The sequence below is a fragment of the Equus przewalskii genome, chromosome 3 (genome assembly GCF_037783145.1).
Source record: "Equus przewalskii isolate Varuska chromosome 3, EquPr2, whole genome shotgun sequence".
Taxonomy (NCBI): Eukaryota; Metazoa; Chordata; class Mammalia; order Perissodactyla; family Equidae; genus Equus; species Equus przewalskii.
Window position 1 is genome coordinate 115,913,587 of NC_091833.1, and position 16,537 is coordinate 115,930,123.

Here is a 16,537-nt window from a genome sequence, read left to right on the forward strand (position 1 = left end):
TGGTGCCCACCTTCCTCCCCCGCCTGGAGGCCCGACAGGATGGCACAGCGCCCCCCTTGGGGCGCACAGCCGGGCTCAGCCCACCGCTGCCCGGCCTCACCTGCTGAGCTTCCAGGAGGACCTGCAATCCTGTGTGGGGGCACACATACCCAGAGGGGCTTGCCCCTGACCGTGACCTCTGAACCTTGAACCCTGCCCGGCCTGGGCTTTTCCTCCCGAAGAGGCCCCGCAGTTTGCCGGCTCCCGGCTAGGCTCGGGCGGCCCCGGCAGGCAGCCCTCGACTCCACTGACCACAGCAGGCTGGCCTCCACGGCCGGGTGGGTGCACCCTCCTTGCCACCCTGACCCCGCAGAGCCTGCAGCCAGCTCTCCTGTGGGCCCCAAGTCCCAGCTCAGGCTGAAGGGACACTCAGGGCCTTGCGGGGTCCGCGGGGGGAGGCAAGGGCCCCAAAGCAATGGAGCCCTGGGCGGCCGGTGGTCCTCCTCTGCCAGGCATGTGTCTTGGTTCGAGGGACTGTGTCTCCCTGAGCCTCAGTTTCCCCCCTTTAGAGTGGAGACAGTGGCCTCGGCCAGCAGGAGGTTGGTGGGGCTGCAGGTCAGGCTGCGTTGGCCCGCAGTGCGTGCGGCCCTGACCACGGGCCCAGGCTGCCCCGTGGCTGCTCTCCACATTGGCCTCCTCTCCCTCCGGACAATCCAGAGAACCAGATTTCCTCCCCTCCTGATGTTCAGTCGCTTCCCAGAGATCAGCAAGAAAAGCAGTGCCTGCAACATTGGCCACCTCAGGCCGGGCCCTCCTTGCTCACACCTGGCAGGGTGGCAGGGTGGGTGGTGGGTCCCCCTGGGCAGGGAGCTTCACAGTTTGCAGGTCATGTTCATCCCCGGTTCCCTCAGGCTGGGGTGGGGGTCCAGGAAGGGGATCTTCAGTCTCATTTTTCCGATGAGCTGTTGGGGCTCAGAGAGGGTAAGTGATTTGCCTGAAGCCACACAGCTGGAGGGCAGCGGTGCTCAGCCCAGCCCAGGGTGCTCGACTCTCATTCCAACGCTGCTTCCAGGCCCCAGGAGCCCCTTACAAGGTGCGCTGGGCAGCGTGGGTTCCAGGTGGCGCCCGCCTCTTGCAGGGACCTGGGAGACCTCAGTGCATGCCTGAGCAGGGAGACCAAAGGGCTCTGGGCCTCGTGCCACCCACACGTCTGTGGTCGCGGCAGGCAGCAGCCCCCGCTGCTGACAGCAGCAGAAATCTGAGGCCTGGCAAGTCGGACTGGGGCGTGGCCAAGTGAGGTGCAGATTGGGGGCCCTGGCAACTCGGACCTTGGCAGCCCAGAGTGGCCCGGGAGGAGGCCACACTGTGGCCAGGCGAGGACAGCTCAGAAGGGACCACCTGGGGCTTCTGCTGTACCCTTATCCGTCACTGCACCAGCCCAAGGGCTGGAGGGCTGGACCAGAGCCAGCAAGGGGAGGGGACCGTGTTCTTGTGCCAGGACATGGCTGTTTATGAGAGAAAGGCAAGGGCCCAGGGGGACCGGCTCAGATCCAGCCCGAGCATGACGTCACTGCTGTGCAGCCTCAGGGCGAGTGTCCTAACCTCTCTGGGCCTCCTGCCAGCCTGGGGATGTCAGGAAGCTCAGCTTTAACCGTTCTTGAGGCAAGCACGCCCTCCTTCCCAAATGTTTGGGTGTCACTGCGTCGCGGAGCATGGGGTGTCCCAAGGGTTCTGAACCCTGTGGGGTCTCAGGTGGGGCCTCCTCGTCCCTCACCCTGGGCGGGGTTCAGGGTGGTGTCTGGGTCTCCCTCACGCACCTGGTTCTTCCTGCCAGTGTAGGTCTCCACCAGCTGACCAGCCCGCGGTACAAGTTCAACTTCATCGCGGACGTGGTGGAGAAGATCGCGCCGGCCGTGGTCCACATAGAGCTCTTCCTGAGGTGCGTGAGCCCCGCGAGGCGTCCCCTCATCTGCTGGGCCCAGACTAGGCTCGATTCTAGCACTGGGGGGGGGCGTTGAAACCAGGGTGGCTTGGGGTGAGGCGGAGCTCACGCAGACCCCCGTGCCCCTGGGGAGGACGCGCCCTCTCTGACTCGGGTATCCTCGCCTGGGGAAACGACAGGCGCCTCGTGCCTCACGGAGCTGTGGGCGCTGAGCAGGTGCAGAGCGGGTGGCGGCTGTGGGTCTCATCCATCCTCCTTCATCCATCCATCCGACCAGTTCCATCGGGCACCTGCTGTGTGACTGTTCCAGAGGGGCCGCGGGGTAAAGCGCAGAGAACAAATAACCACGTTATGGACGACGATGGAAGGGCTGAGCCGTGGAGAAGAGCGGTCATGCAGGAGGGCGGGCCATCAGAATGCTGGGGAAGGGGCGCCCTGCTCAACTGGGGTTCAGGGAGGCCCCACTGATCCAAGTTGGAGCAGACACCGGGGGAGGTACCCAGAGGATGTGTAGAGTCGGGGGCGGCCCAGCTCGCAGCAAGGTGCCAAAGTCTGCCTGTTCCAGGTCAGGAATAAGGCCAGTGTGGCCGGAGCGGGGGACAAGGTGGATGATGACCACCCCTCCAGCCTCAGTCTCCTCATCCGGGCCCTCCTGGGCTCTGGTGACACCCCAAGAGGGACTAGCGTGCTGTGGAGGACCTGTCCACGCATTTTTCCCTCTCCTGCTGTTCCCGTGGCCTGGACACCCTCTGCCCACCGCGTTGTCCAGGACCTCTTCGGTTGGACTAGCTGTAGGCATCCAAAGCTGCATGTCATGGAAAGGTGAGGCCGCCAGCTGAGAGCAGGGCGGGCGGCCAGGGCCACACGTTGCTGAGCAGCAGTCGGGCCACATCTGGCCTCAGGGCTCTGCTCCACGGCGCGACCTCCCTCAGCCTCGCTCAGACGCTCGCCGCATCCCCGGCCCTCCCCTGTTGGCCAGCTGGGACGGGCGGCCCCCAGTGACACAGGACGAGAACCTGAGTGAGGAGGTTCTTGGTTTCCCACCAGACAGACCTCTTCCGGGCAGGGACTGCATCAAAGTCGTCCCGAAGTCCCCAGAGCCCAGGGTCTGCCCCAGAGTGGTGGCTCAGTGAGGGAGTGGGCATGCGAATGGATGAGTGGGTGTGTGAATGGATGAGTGTGTGAGTGTGTGTGTGAATGGATGAGTGTGTGAGTGAGTGGGTGTGTGAATGGATGAGTGTGAGTGTGTGTGAATGGATGAGTGTGTGAGTGACTGAATGGATGATTGAATGAATGTGTGTGAGTGTGTGAATGGATGAGTATGTGAATGGATGAGTGAGTGAGTGTGTGTGTGAATGGATGAGTGTGCGAGTGTGTGTGTGAATGAATGTGTGTGAGTGTGTGAATGGATGAGTGTGAGTGTGTGTGAATGGATGAGTGTGTGAGTGACTGAATGGATGATTGAATGAGTGAGTGGGTGTGTGAATGGATGAGTATGTGAATGGATGAGTGAGTGAGTGTGTGTGTGAATGGATGAGTGTGCGAGTGTGTGTGTGAATGAATGTGTGTGAGTGTGTGAATGGATGAGTGTGGGAGTGAGTGAGTGGGTGTGTGAATGGATGAGTGTGGGAGTGAGTGGGTGTGTGAATGGATGAGTGTGGGAGTGAGTGTGTGTGTGAATGGATGAGTGTGCGAGTGTGTGTGTGAATGAATGTGTGTGAGTGTGTGAATGGATGAGTGTGGGAGTGAGTGAGTGGGTGTGTGAATGGATGAGTGTGGGAGTGAGTGGGTGTGTGAATGGATGAGCGTGTGAGTGAGTGAATGGATGAAGGGATGGATGACTGGAGGAGCGAACGAGCAAATGAGTACATGAACGTACTGTGGAGGAATGCATGAATGAGGGAATTGACAATAGACAGAATGAATGAGTGGATGAGTGAATGAATGGTGAAGGAATGAATCAGAAGGGAAGCAGTGAGCAGTGCAAGCTACCCCCTTGCAGAGACAGGGCCCAGACCCCTCCTTCCGCCCCTGGTCCCCCCGCCCCCATGCACCCAACCCCCTCCTCCCCTGATCACAGGGCCTGTCTGAGGGACCCTGAAGGCTGCTGCCCTGCAGACTGGTGGCCCCGGAATCCTGGGGTCTCTTCCCAAGTCGACTTCAACACTCTACAGAGAAGACGTTGACAGCGTGGCCTTGCCAGTTCAGAGTGTTTCTTGCGTCCGTCTGTCTTCCCTTTGGCCCGTGTGTGGGAGGGGCCCGCACACAGCCCAGATGAGGCTCGCAGGGTCAGAACCCCTTTCCACCCTGAGGGCTCGGAGGGAGCTGGCTCGTGTGCGCCGTTCCACTGGAGGGGACAGTCACCACAGGCCGCGACTCCAGGGCCTTGTTTGTCCTCACAGCACCTTCCCCGAGGGCTGGGGGCCGGCCAGAGCCACTATGCTGACCCCGAGGCATGGAGGCCCGTGGAGGTCCCCGGGAGTGGGCAGAGCTGGCTACACCCTGATTCCTGGTCCCGGCACAGGGCCCTCTGCCTGCTGGGTGTGGAGCTTGCCCAGTGGGAGCCCTTGTCACAGGCATCTCTGTCCCCCATCTCTGGAGGCCAAGGACTGAGCTCCCCATGGACGCTGCTCCCTGGGGGCGAGTGGACCAATGGCCTGCGTGCACTGTCAAAACACCTACTGTGTCCTGGCCCTGTCTGCTGCTTTGCCCACATTTTTCAAAACAGCCCCGGTGCACGCCCACCTCACAGAGGCCCAGCTCCCCCCCCCAGCGCTGACGGATCGTGTGTGCAGGCACCGCGCCCCGAGGCCCTTCCACTCTGGTGCCCTCAGCATCTTCCTGTGAACCCCAGAAGGCAGGCTTTCCTGTTCCGGTTTTCTGGATGTGGAAGCAGAGGCCTGGAAACTTCCCCAGGCTCACAGAGCCCCTGAGTGCTGGGTTGGGGGGCCCCCAGGTCTCTCAGACCCCAGAGCCGAGCCCGTCCTTCTGCAGCACGCTGACCCCTCACGGCCCTCGCCTCGGGCACAGACCCTGAGACGGAGTCACAACCGGACGTGAGAAGTGGCACGCCCCTGGCCTTGCAGGTGGCTCGGACAGGGGCAGTATCTCTCCAGAGGCCCTGGGCGCCAGGCTCCAGCCAGCTAGTTGCCAACTGCGGCCCGGCCGGGCGGCAGCGACACAGTGTCCCGTCAGCCTCGGAGGCAGATGTCTGAGCCGGTGGGCGGGTGAGGCTGAGGCAGGCTGATCCCAGATGCAAATGATGACCACTGACCACGGCCCCGGGGGTGACCCTGACCCAGGCGAGGAGGCCTCTGGGCGGCCTGGACCCTTCCGCAGATAGGCGCCGAATGCTACACGCGTCAGGCCAGGTTTCTGGAGGCACTGGGGGCAGCTCCCGCCCAGGGCCCACGCGGACTTGGGTGGAAAGATGCTGTGGTCGCCTTGCAAGGGAGCCGAGTGGCCGGGCCGCTTGCTTCAAACCCCTGCTCTGCCCTTTGCCTGCCCAACCCAGGCAAGTGGTTCACGTCGCTAGGCCTGTTTCCCTGCTTGTAAACTGGAAACCTGCCTGCCTCGTAGGGTGGCCATGGGTGGGAAACGAGTTCGTCCCTGGCTCAGAGGCAGCTCTTGGTGCTGTTAGCCACTGTCACCTGTCCTGTCGGCCGAGGCAGGGCTTCTGGGCCCGCAGAGACTCACCTCCCTGGGGGACGCCGCCCCTCTGTGCCTCCTCTCCCGCACGACTGCCAGCCCCTTCGGCCCGTTTGTCTCTCTCCTCTCTGCTGAGCAGCCTCAGACACTGAGCTCCTGCTCCGTCCAGGCCTGTGCTGGGATCCCAGAGGTGTCCTGCCCGGGAGAAGGTCCTGAGCTGTGTCCGTCCCCGGAGGGGGCTGTGACTCCTCCCCAGAGGGCTCCAGCGAGGGTTGAGCATTGTCCCCGTCAGGGAATACTGACCTCGGGCTCCACGCCAGCTTCATCGCCCATTCAGTCCCATTTCACGGAGGCACATGCCAAGGCTGGGTGTCACCTTATGTCTGTGGGCACTTGTCCCATCCTGCCACATCTAGTGCTCCCCGTCCCCCTGTGTCCTCGGAAGCATGGCGCCTCGTGTGGCGTTTGCTGAGCAGAGCCCAGCACCAGCTCTGCTTGTCCACCATTAGGGGCTTCCAGGCAGGCATCCCGAGGGGAGGGGCCAGCGGGAGGTGGGAGCCTGTCCCCTCAGTGCTTACCCTCTCTGCCTAGTCAGAGATCTGGAAACTGGCATCCTCTGGGCTTTGTGACAGTCCCAGTGGATGCTGTGTGCACCTCAGTCATTTTCCTTTGTGCCAGTGACAGCCGTGTTTGTTGAGTGTATTCTGGGTGTCACTCAGCGGGGTGGGTGCTATTGTTCCATTTCCTGGATGGGGAGACCGAGGCTCAGAGATTAAACGACCCGCCTGTGGTCAGGCAGACAGGGAGTGGGGCCTGGACCTGAGACTGGAACCTGGGCTGTCTGGCTCTGGTGCTCTGATGTTGGGGTGGCTGTGCCTGCTGCTGGCATCACAGGCCCAACATTTATGGGGCTCACATCCAACCGGCAAACTGCAAGTCAGAGATTATCATCCCCTCCTTACAGCTGTGAAATGGGTCTAGACCTAAGCAACCCGGCGAAGGCCACAGCAGTAAGTGTGGGCCCAGTGGCCTCCAAGCCCATGTCCTCTACCCCCACCCTGGCTCTGCTCCTTGCCTGCTGGCCCACGGCTGTGTGACCCCTGTCCGAGTGCACACCCACCCTGAACGCCCGCCATGCTCATCTCCCCGCAGACACCCCCTGTTCGGCCGCAACGTGCCCCTGTCCAGCGGCTCGGGCTTCATCATGTCGGAGGCCGGCTTGATCGTCACCAACGCCCACGTGGTGTCCAGCACCAACTCCGTCTCAGGCCGGCAGCAGCTCAAGGTGCAGCTGCAGAACGGCGACACCTACGAGGCCACCATCCAAGACATCGACAAGAAGTCGGACATCGCCACCATCAAGATCCACCCCAAAGTGAGTGGGCTGCCGGGTGGGGGGCATCTTCCCAGACCCCAGAGCTCAGAGATGCACCAGCCCAACCTTCCCACTGGACACTTGGAGGACTGAGGCCCAGGGGGGACCAGCTGCTTGTCCCCCGTCATGGGTCAAGTCAGACTGGGACTCTGGGTGCCTGCCCTGTGCTTCCCTGAGCCGTGGGGCGCGGCAAAGGGAGGCTGCCGTCCAGGCAACGTGCCGCCACAGTCACTCCCACACAGAGGTCCGCCAAGGTGCAGGGACACTTCCATTGTCCCTCCCAGGCCCACTCCAGGAGACACAGCTGCCCCCACAGGAGTGGTGGAGGCCAGTGGGGAGCACTTGGGACACGTACCCCAGTCCCTCCACCTGCACATCCGGGCCCCCCATAGCTGACCAAGCAGACTTACCCTGCAGCCACATTGATGCTGCCGTCACCACCACCGTGTGTCCGGGAGGCCTGCTGTGCACACTCTCCTCTCACCACAGCCCTTGGTGGAGGGGCATCAGTGCCCTGCTGTCTCAGAGGGGAAACTGAGGGCAAGAGGGTCCAGGGAGCTGCTCGACACGACCCCAAGCGAGGGCAGGGCTGGCCCGCTCGGCTCCGTCTGGCCTTCCTGGCCTTCCTGAGTGGTTTCTTCCTGTCCAGTGTCGCAGTGATGACTCAGAGCTGCCGCGGGTCCCTGCGGGTCCCTGCGCCCTGCTGCGCGTGAGCTCCGGGTGGTGGGGCCGCCTGTGCTGGCCGGGCCGGCTGGGCCAGGTTGGACCTGGCTTCTCTCTCTGAGTGACAGTCGACAGCGTCTGTGGGGAGAGGTCTCCTTCGAGGAGGCCTCCTCTTGCCCAGTGGAGGGCGAGGAGACAATGGCGCCACGAAATCGTCCTGTCGTGGACCCTTCCCCAATTTTGAGCCCTTTCACGGTTGTTATTGAGTCTGGGGGCGCCACCTCCATTTTAAAGAGGGGGAAACTGAGGCTGGGGGATGAGGGTGTGCTTGAGGACGGAGGTTGGCAGACTTTTCCCATAAAGCAACGATAGTAAATAATTTAGGCTTTTGGGGCCCCGTGTCCTTATGGCAGCCCCTCAACTCTGCACTGAGGCCAGAGAGTGGCCAGAGGTGACACAACGGGTGTGGCTGTGTCCAGTAGAACTTTACAGAACAGGCAGCCGGCCGGATTTGGTCCGAGGACCACAGTGCGACCCCTGCCCAGAGACCCCTTTTGGCTGCCGCTGGGTCTCTCCCCTTCCGGGCGCTGTGACGGAATCCCGCGGGCAGAGGGAACGCCCCAGCAGCCACCTGTGGCCAAAGTTGCTGGTGGAGGGCCGGGTGCCCGAGACCCCCCAGGGCCTGCAGGCTTGGTCAGTGCCCACTGCTTCCTCCCGACCATGGACGCCGGTTAACCTGACTCCCATGCGGGGTGTCAGATGGAGCTTTGGGGAGCCTGCTGGCCCGCAGCCCACCCAGGCACAGCAAGGAAGGGCTGAATGGACCCTTCCTGCTCACCTTGTCCTCGGACGTCGTTGTCCCCTACTCTATGGCCAGTGCGCCATGAAAAGGGTTGGCTCTCTAGTCCTCGCCCCTAAAATTGTTGGTCCAGTTCCTCCGCGTGAGACCCCCTGCGCCACTGACAGAGGCTGCTCCCACCCCAGCAGCGCAGAAAGCAGCGCAGCGAGGCCCCACGTGGGCAAGCACTGCGCCGGGTGGGCCGCAGCTCACTCCTGCTGACAGGCGTCCTCCTGTCTTCTTTTCCTGATAGTGTCAGCCTACGAAAGCAGAAACCGCTAAGAGGCAAAGCGTTTATTTGAGATCAAAGAATTGCAGTTCGGGGAGCACAGATTCAAGTAGCAACCCAAACAGCGTCCAGATTGCAGGAGAGAGGGGCAGGGTTTTTGTGGGAAAAGGGAGGAAGGTGAGGTGAGCTGTATTGGGGAAGAGTTCATTGGTGCTGGACGAGGCCAGGCTGGGTCTGTACCTCAGAGCTGGCGTGAGATTCGGTCATGGGGCAAAAGGCTAGACTTGTACTTCATTGATTGGTCAGTGATTAAGTCATCAGCAAAGCCCAATTTCGTCAGTTTTTACAAATGGGATATTCTTATCCTTATTAACTTCTTGGAATGTTGGCGGTTTGGTACAGTTTGGAAGATACAGAAAACAAGATGGGGGCTGGCCCGTGGCGTAGTGGTTAAGTTTGTGCGCTCCACGCCGCTTCCACCACCCAGGGTTCGTGGGTTTGGATCCCGGGCACGGACCTACACACCACTCGTCAGGCCATGCTGTGACGGTGTCCCATATACAAAGTGGAGGAAGATTGGCAACAGATGTTAGCTCAGGGCCAGTCTTCCTCACCAAGAAAAAAAGAGAGAGAGAGAAAAGAAAAGAAAAGAAGACGTGCAAGGCAATTCCTCTGAAACGCTTGCTCTGGCTCTATTTTAATATGGCTCCACTCGTGTCATCTTTCACAATAGCTGATAGGAGAGATGCCTCTTTAAAGAAACAATTCTGTATTTGACATGGAGAAGGGACAGCCGCTGAAACGGGAAGGAAGAGCAGCGGCAGGTGGAATCGGGCAGTCCAGTGGCCAGGTGGGTCCTGCCTGCCCGTCTCCAGATCTCTAGAGTGAGGGCCCTGGCAGCTGGGCATGGCCGTCTCCAGCACCTTGTTAGAAAGCTTTTTGTCTGGAAATAGTTCCAGACTCACAGGAAGCTGCAGCAGCCGTGCTGAGGGGTCCCCGTGCCCTCCTCCCGGCTGCTCCGAGGTGATGTCTGACATGGGTGGTGCAAAACCACAACCAGGAACTCAATGTGGGTGCAGGCACCGAGCCCCACTCCCACCTCCTGACACACGGGGACCCCTCCCCTGCGTGAGCTCCTGGCAGCTCCTGGGACGCGGAGGCAGGCAAGTCACAGCCCGCTCTCAGAGCCCCAGTCTGGTCACAGAGTCAAACGACAGACAGACGCTGCAACGGCTCCTGTGAAAACGAGAGGGCAGTGTGTGGTGTCTGGGTGTGCAGGGATGATGGTGGAGCTGGTTAAGTTGCTCTCTCTCTCTGCGCCTCAGTTTCCTCACGTGTCTATAGTGGGAGAGCAGGTTGTGTGCATCAGAGATTTCAAGACCGGGGTCCCAGGTCCCCAGCTGGGCCGGGACTCTGCAGATCTGTAGGCTGTGTGCGTCAGACTGGGGGGGCTGTGTTTTCTGGGTGGTGGTGTCCAGAGCTTCTGTCAGTTTTCAGAGGGACCTGTGCCCATTGAACCACTGAGCTCAGTGACCTCGGAGGCCGTGCCCAGCTGGACCCTCTGGCCGTCCTCCCCATGATGGACACCTGTGGCCTGCCCTGTGGGGACCTGTGGTCCCTGCTCCATGAGCACCAGCCCTGGGTCTCTTGCCCCACCATGGGTCAGCTGGAGGCCGGCCCGTTTTGTCTGCGTTGTTGACTTCCCATGGTCATCGCCCATGACCGCTCTATCCAGCTGCTCCTGGACCACCCCGCCGGGGGCCTGGCCGTGGTCAGAGCGCTGAGCCTCCCTCCTGTGTCCCCTGCCTTCCCCCTAGAAAAAGCTCCCTGCACTGCTGCTGGGCCACTCGGGGGACCTGCGGCCCGGGGAGTTTGTGGTGGCCATCGGCAGCCCCTTCGCCCTGCAGAACACCGTGACCACGGGCATCGTCAGCACGGCCCAGCGAGACGGCAAGGAGCTGGGCCTCCGTGACTCGGACATGGACTACATCCAGACGGATGCCATCATCAACGTGAGTTCTCCAACCACCATGGCGGCGCTTGCTCCCTGTCCCCCGAGCTCACCCCATCACTCGTCAGTCCTCTTGCTAGAAAGTCCTTCCTTTACATTAAGTGGGGTCTGACCCCTGTGACTTCCACCCATGGGTGCCGAGTGGGCCCTGGGAGTGAGAAACTGCAGCCCTGACCTGGGACAGCCCTTCAGAGAGGTAGGGCCATAGCCCAAGTTACACAGCCCGGTCGGCATTTCTTAGTTTTTGTTATTGTCACATTGGATGGCACCTTTTGCGTTCACAAAGCCCTTTGCGCAGACGCCCCCGCGCCCACCTCTGGGTCGGGCACTCTTCTGGAAAAGTCAGTCACTATAGAGGCTCCTTGGGGCCGGCAGGATGAGAATTAGGGCCCCGCCCTGCGTCCTCCCGGTGCCGCCCAGCCTGCACACGGTGGAGACAGCGAAGCGAGGCTGGAGCAAGGCTGTGAGCTCTGTGCGGACAGCACTGGCCGGGTCAGACCCGGTCCTCAGACAGCCGTCCCCTTGGCCCCTGTGAGTCTCGGCTTTCTCACCCGTGAAATGGGGACAGCAGCCAGGCCTTACGATGTTGTTGGAGATAAACTTCGATGACAAGTCTCTGCTGGTTAGAGTGATAGTTGGAGGAAGGCTCCAGAACCCGGGGACGGGGCTCCGGGCGCAGCTAATGTTGCCTTTCCTCCCCTTGCAGTACGGGAACTCCGGGGGACCTCTGGTGAACCTGGTGAGTGTGCCCTAGAGCAGGGGCCTCTAGTTTTCGTGGGGGGCACAGCCTCGAGGCAGGGATGGGGCCCGGAATGTGGCCCTCACACCTTCACGCCCGATGGTCAGGAACACACTGGGCTGGAGGCCCTGGAGGAGGATGTGCCCCAAGGGCCAGTGGTGCTGACAGAGGCATAAGGGATGACCCAAGACCGCAGCCCAGGCAGGGTCCGTGTGTCCATTAGGGACCTGGGGCAAGGGAGACGCAGTTGGGGGCCTGCCCCCCTCCGCCGGGCTCCCCGTCCACATGTTTACATGAGATGAGATGGGCATGCCACACGACTCAGCATCCAGGCCCCTGGGGTTGGTCCCTGAGTCTGGGCTCTGTAAGGGTGGACCGGGCCATGGGTGGGGACTTCTGGGGGCCACACAGCACAGCCAAGGTCCAGCCTGCTCCAGGACAGAGATGCTTCTTCCCCTGAAGCCAGAGCTCGTGGGAACTCCTAACCCTTGCCATCAGGCAGGGCCGGGGAGTCCAGGGCAGTCCCCGCCTGGACCAATGAGGGACTCTCCATCCCCTGGATCCCCCACTTGGCTGGTCCTCCCACGCCGCGAGCTCCCATGGGCCAGGCAGAGCAAGTGTGCCTTGATCCAAAGCTCGGCCCCAAAGGGGGCCCCTGGTGAGCTGAGTAGGCGGTGGCCTGAATGCTACGTGCAGACATCATTCTTGCTATGGCCGGGAAAGCCCATGCCAGGCTGTGAGGAGGAGCCCCACCCTACACATGTGCCCGGAGTGAGGTCCCCGGGGGCTGGGCAGATCCGGCCCAGGCTGCACCAGCCTCAGGGAGTGCAGAATAGGGGCAGTGAGGGAGCCCAGCTCCGAAGGGGCAGAGAAAGTGGGGGATGCTGGGGAACTGCCCTGGCCTCACTCGCCCCCACCCTGCTTCCAGAAGGAAGGGATAGAGCCCATCCCACAGGCCTCCACATCCTTCTTGGCTCGGCCCTTCACAGTGCTGCCTGGGGGTGCCCTCGGTCAGTGGGCACTGCCTCTGAGGGGCAGGCCGCAAGCTTCCCCGGCCAACACTCCCCAGCAATGAAGGGGGGCAGGTTCGGAGGCAAACGGTGGGGAGGTGGGGGTCCCTGACCCAGAAGTGAGCCCGAGGTGCCTTTCCAGGAAGCTCCAGGGCTGCCCCGGGAGCTGTGCAGGGAGGGGCTCTGACAGCCAGGTCAGCTCTGGGAACCGAGCCGCAGACACAGTGCTTTGCAGCTGAGGGCAGCGGTCACTTGGGCTCCCCCAGTGACGGCCCGCTCTGGTCTCCCGCCCAGGACGGTGAGGTCATTGGCATCAACACGCTCAAGGTTGCAGCTGGCATCTCCTTTGCCATCCCCTCGGACCGCATCACGCGCTTCCTCACAGAGTTCCAGGACAAGCACATCAAAGGTAAAGAGCTCCCTGAGGGGCTGGCTGAGCCGGGGGGCACTGTGCCAGGGCTGGGGCCCCTCCTTCCAGGCTGTGTGCCCTTGCTCACTCCCGACTGGGCCCCGAACTCCTGAGACCCCCAAGAGAGCTCAGCCTCAGCCCCTCTCACTCTTCCTCCCCGACCCTCGCTTCATGGCCACGGTCACCCCCTGCCCCTCCACACTGTCCCCTTCTGGCTGAGGATCTCCGCCTTCACCTCCCACCTCCAGCTGCTTGGGCTCTCGGGCTCCACTTGTCTAGGCTGCTCCATAGTTGTCAAAACCTGGTTCTTCCTTCCTTCCTTCCACCCACCCGTCCATCCACCCACTCACTCATCCACCCATCCATCTACCCATCCATCCATCCACCCACTCACCCACCCAACCGTCCATCCATCCACCCACTCACTCATCCACCCATCCATCTACCTATCCATCCATCCACCCACTCACCCACCCAACCGTCCATCCATCCACCCACTCACTCATCCACCCATCCATCTACCCGACCACTCACCCACCCACCCAGCGACCCACCCACCCACCCATCTTTCCTTCCATCCGTTCTTCTTTTCATCCATCTACTCATTCTTTCCTCTGTCTATCCTTCCTTCCTTCCTTCTGTTCGTCCACCCATCTGTCTACCCACCCTTTCTTCCATCCACCCATCCTTCCTTTCTTGCATCTGCCCGTCCCTAGGTACTCGCTCTTTCAGCCCTCTGGCCCTGCAGACTGCCCAGTAGCATAGCCTCTGCTTCAGGGGAGTGGAGCCCAGCCCCTGACCTTTGGCGGTCACTCTCCTCTCAGCCTGCATCTCCTCACCCCCACCCACACAGGGGAGTCCAGCCCACCCTGCCCACTCCTGGATGGCCATGAGCGTCCATCTGGGAGAGGCCGAGACAGGCATCGGTGGCTCTCCCTAGTGAGGGCATGCCAGTCACCTTCCTGAAGTCAGTGGAGGAGGGTCACACTTCTTCGGCTCTCAGGACCCTTCCTGGTGGCCTCCACCTTCCCACCTGTCTTTTCAACCCAAGTGAACTTCTCCCTTCCGCCATTTTGTCTCCCATGCTCACCTCCTGGCCATCACCCAGACCTGACTCAGCCCTGCTACTCACACCTTCAGATTGCTTCCCTGTCTCCTCCCAGCCCCCTCATCAGCAGTTCGTTGAGAGCAGGGGGCTTCTTCATGCTTTCCCTTTCCTCCACAACCCCGCCAGTCAAGCACAGGGACCCCGGTCTGGTGTAGCCAAGACCTGTGCCGTGAGGACTGGCCACAAGAAGAGATGCTGTCGAGGACTCCGTGTGGTTCCTCAGGTCCCTTCTGTGAAGACAGCCTGGAGCCAGGGCAGAGGCAGCCTGCCCTAAAGAAGCTGGAGGCTTCTGTTGCACAGGAGGACAATTAACCTCTTGAGCTTTTTTCCCCTTGGCTGCTAGGGAGCTCAGAACTTGACTCAGGGCTGCACCTTTGTACCAGTCATAGCCTTGATCCTTTCTCTGATAACCAAGCTTTTCCAGTGTAATTATCCTCTGCTTCAGGGGTGCCTTTGACTTGGGCCACCTTCCTGGAAATTGGTGGAGCTGCGCTTTGCACAGATTGAGCCATGTGGTGACTGTTTTGTTAGAAATGGGGTGACAGCATCCGCTTCCTTATTGCCTCTCAGATAAGAACCCACGGGGGCCGGCGTTTGCTCCTTTGCTGTCAGTGCTGACCTCACCCCAGATCCCTAGGAAACATTCACCCGTGTCCTCAGAGCTGTCATCTCCTCCCAGACACGCGGACCAATTGAAGAACCCCATCGATCTTAGCTGAATGACCGAATCAATAATTTAAAATCCTTCTGAAGTCGACTTGCATTCCCTTTTGCTTTTTTTTTTTTAATAAAAATACCAAATTATCCAAAACAGGTTAATCCAAATTTCTTTAAAACCAACCATCCTTTTATTAAACCCAGGAGGCGCTAGTCAAGGTGCGCATCTTGTCCCCATCCAGGAGTTGGGGTGGAGAGGCCCCTGGGATCTTTCAGGCTAAGAGGGACCACCATGCGGGGTCTGGGGGAACCTCGGCCTGGGGTCCAGGAGGCTCTGGGGGCTCAGCCAGTCCTAGGACCAGGGCACCCCTGCGGGGTGTTTGAGCTCAGTTACGGGTGTCTGTCCCTCTGTGAACGGTGGGAGACGGCTGCTCAGTGGTCATCTCCGGCCTGGGGAGTGGAAACCCTCCCTCATCTCTTGATCAGGGGGTCTCTGTGGGCTGGGAGCAGGGGAAGAGCTGCAGAAGGGGCTGGCGGGGGGGGGGGGGCAGTGGGAAAAAGGGGCCCAGACGCACATTCCCTGGCCTCAAGGTCACGGGCAGACTCGGGGTCCCAAACAGACGAGGACGAGGCGGGAGGCAGGAGCAGGGGCCGAGAGGTGGGGAGAAGGTTCTATGTTATGGAGCCCCGGCCCGGCCCAGCACCTGGATGGTGCCCTTTGCCTCTCCGGTGTCCCTTCTTCCAGGTACAGAGGCTTAGTGTCCCTGCTGTGACGCAGTCTGGGCTCTCCCCCAGCTCTGCGTCGGGCCCCCTTAGGCCTCAGCTCTGTCACCTGCAGAGCGGGGCCCATTCAGCCCGAGAGCTGCCCGGGCCTGAGGCCCGCTCGGCACCGTGGACTCTTGCACAGCCGGGAGCCGGACTCACAGTCTCTGCCCCCAAGTTTTTGCACTAGTGGGGAGGAGGCCATGAGAGTGCCAACATGTAATGTGACATCAGAGTCGTGGCCCCGGGGGCCAGCGGGGCAGGGGGAGAGGGCCACAGGTGAGAGCGTGGGACGCTGGGCTCGTCGGGGGGCCGCGGAGGGTCTTGAGCGGGGTTGGGTGGGGAGTGCCAATTCCAAGAACCCCGCCAGCCCCGGTGCAGTGGGGGGAGGGGGACGGTGTGTCAGTTGCTGGAAGACAGAGGAGATGCCAGAGGCCGTGTGGGACCCAGGGCTGCCTTCCTGGTGGCTGACTTGGGGTGGTGGCAGCGTGGGGTCAGGAGTGCTTGGGTCCAGGATGGATGTTGCACTTTGAGCCAATGGGACTTGCCAGAAGGTGGGATGTAGGATGTGAGCGAGAGAAAGGAGCTGACGCAGCCAAGGCCGGAGCCCTGGGAGCTGGGAGGCCGTTTCCTGGGGTGGGGTCGGGGGCAAGTCAAGGACTAGCACTGACGCCCCAGAAGCCCCAGGCGTGGGCTTCCCTCTCGCTGTGGTCTGGGGTTTTCTCTCCAGGTGAAATTCACGTGATACACACGAAGCCCCCTCCAGGGCCCCCGCAGCAGCGATAGAGCGTTCACAGTGCTGTGCAGCCGTCCCCTCGCCAGCTCCCGGACTTTGTCAGTGTCCCAGAGAGCCCTCTGCGCCCCTTAAGCGGTCACCCCCATCCCCTTGCTGTTGTTTTGTTACCATCGTTGATGTTCTTGCCTCAGTCCGGTCCAGAGTGGTTCCATGACATGTTTAGAAGGACTCAGACCTCTAGCAGCCCTATGTCCAGTGCCGCATGGCGGGCACGGGTCGTTCAGGGGATTTCCCAACAAGGGTGGGAAGATGAAGGGCTGGTGCTTACAATTCTGCCGAGCGATAAGCTCCTCCTGACCGCCTGCACCCCGTGTTCCTGGAGAACCCCGTGTGGCCAGGCCTGCTGGCTCTGGGTTGGGGGAGGGGGCTCT

General features: G+C 61.4%; 1 protein-coding gene across 3 annotated transcripts in view; it reads left to right on the forward strand.

Annotated features, from left to right (window-relative positions):
• Positions 1–16,537, forward strand: part of HTRA3 (HtrA serine peptidase 3) — a 36,963-nt gene that overhangs the window by 10,497 nt on the left and 9,929 nt on the right. Inside the window, exons 2-7 of one of the 3 annotated variants that reach the window (XM_070613417.1) lie at positions 1,819–1,918; positions 6,722–6,944; positions 10,492–10,686; positions 11,392–11,424; positions 12,729–12,843; positions 14,078–14,762. In XM_070613417.1, coding sequence (XP_070469518.1) covers positions 1,819–1,918; positions 6,722–6,944; positions 10,492–10,686; positions 11,392–11,424; positions 12,729–12,843; positions 14,078–14,106 — 695 coding nt within the window. In that variant the 3' untranslated portion in view covers positions 14,107–14,762. Of the gene's footprint in view, positions 1–1,818; positions 1,919–6,721; positions 6,945–10,491; positions 10,687–11,391; positions 11,425–12,728; positions 12,844–14,077; positions 14,763–16,537 lie in introns of those variants that run through there. The other 2 variants (XM_070613416.1, XM_070613415.1) reach the window with 2 other exon arrangements.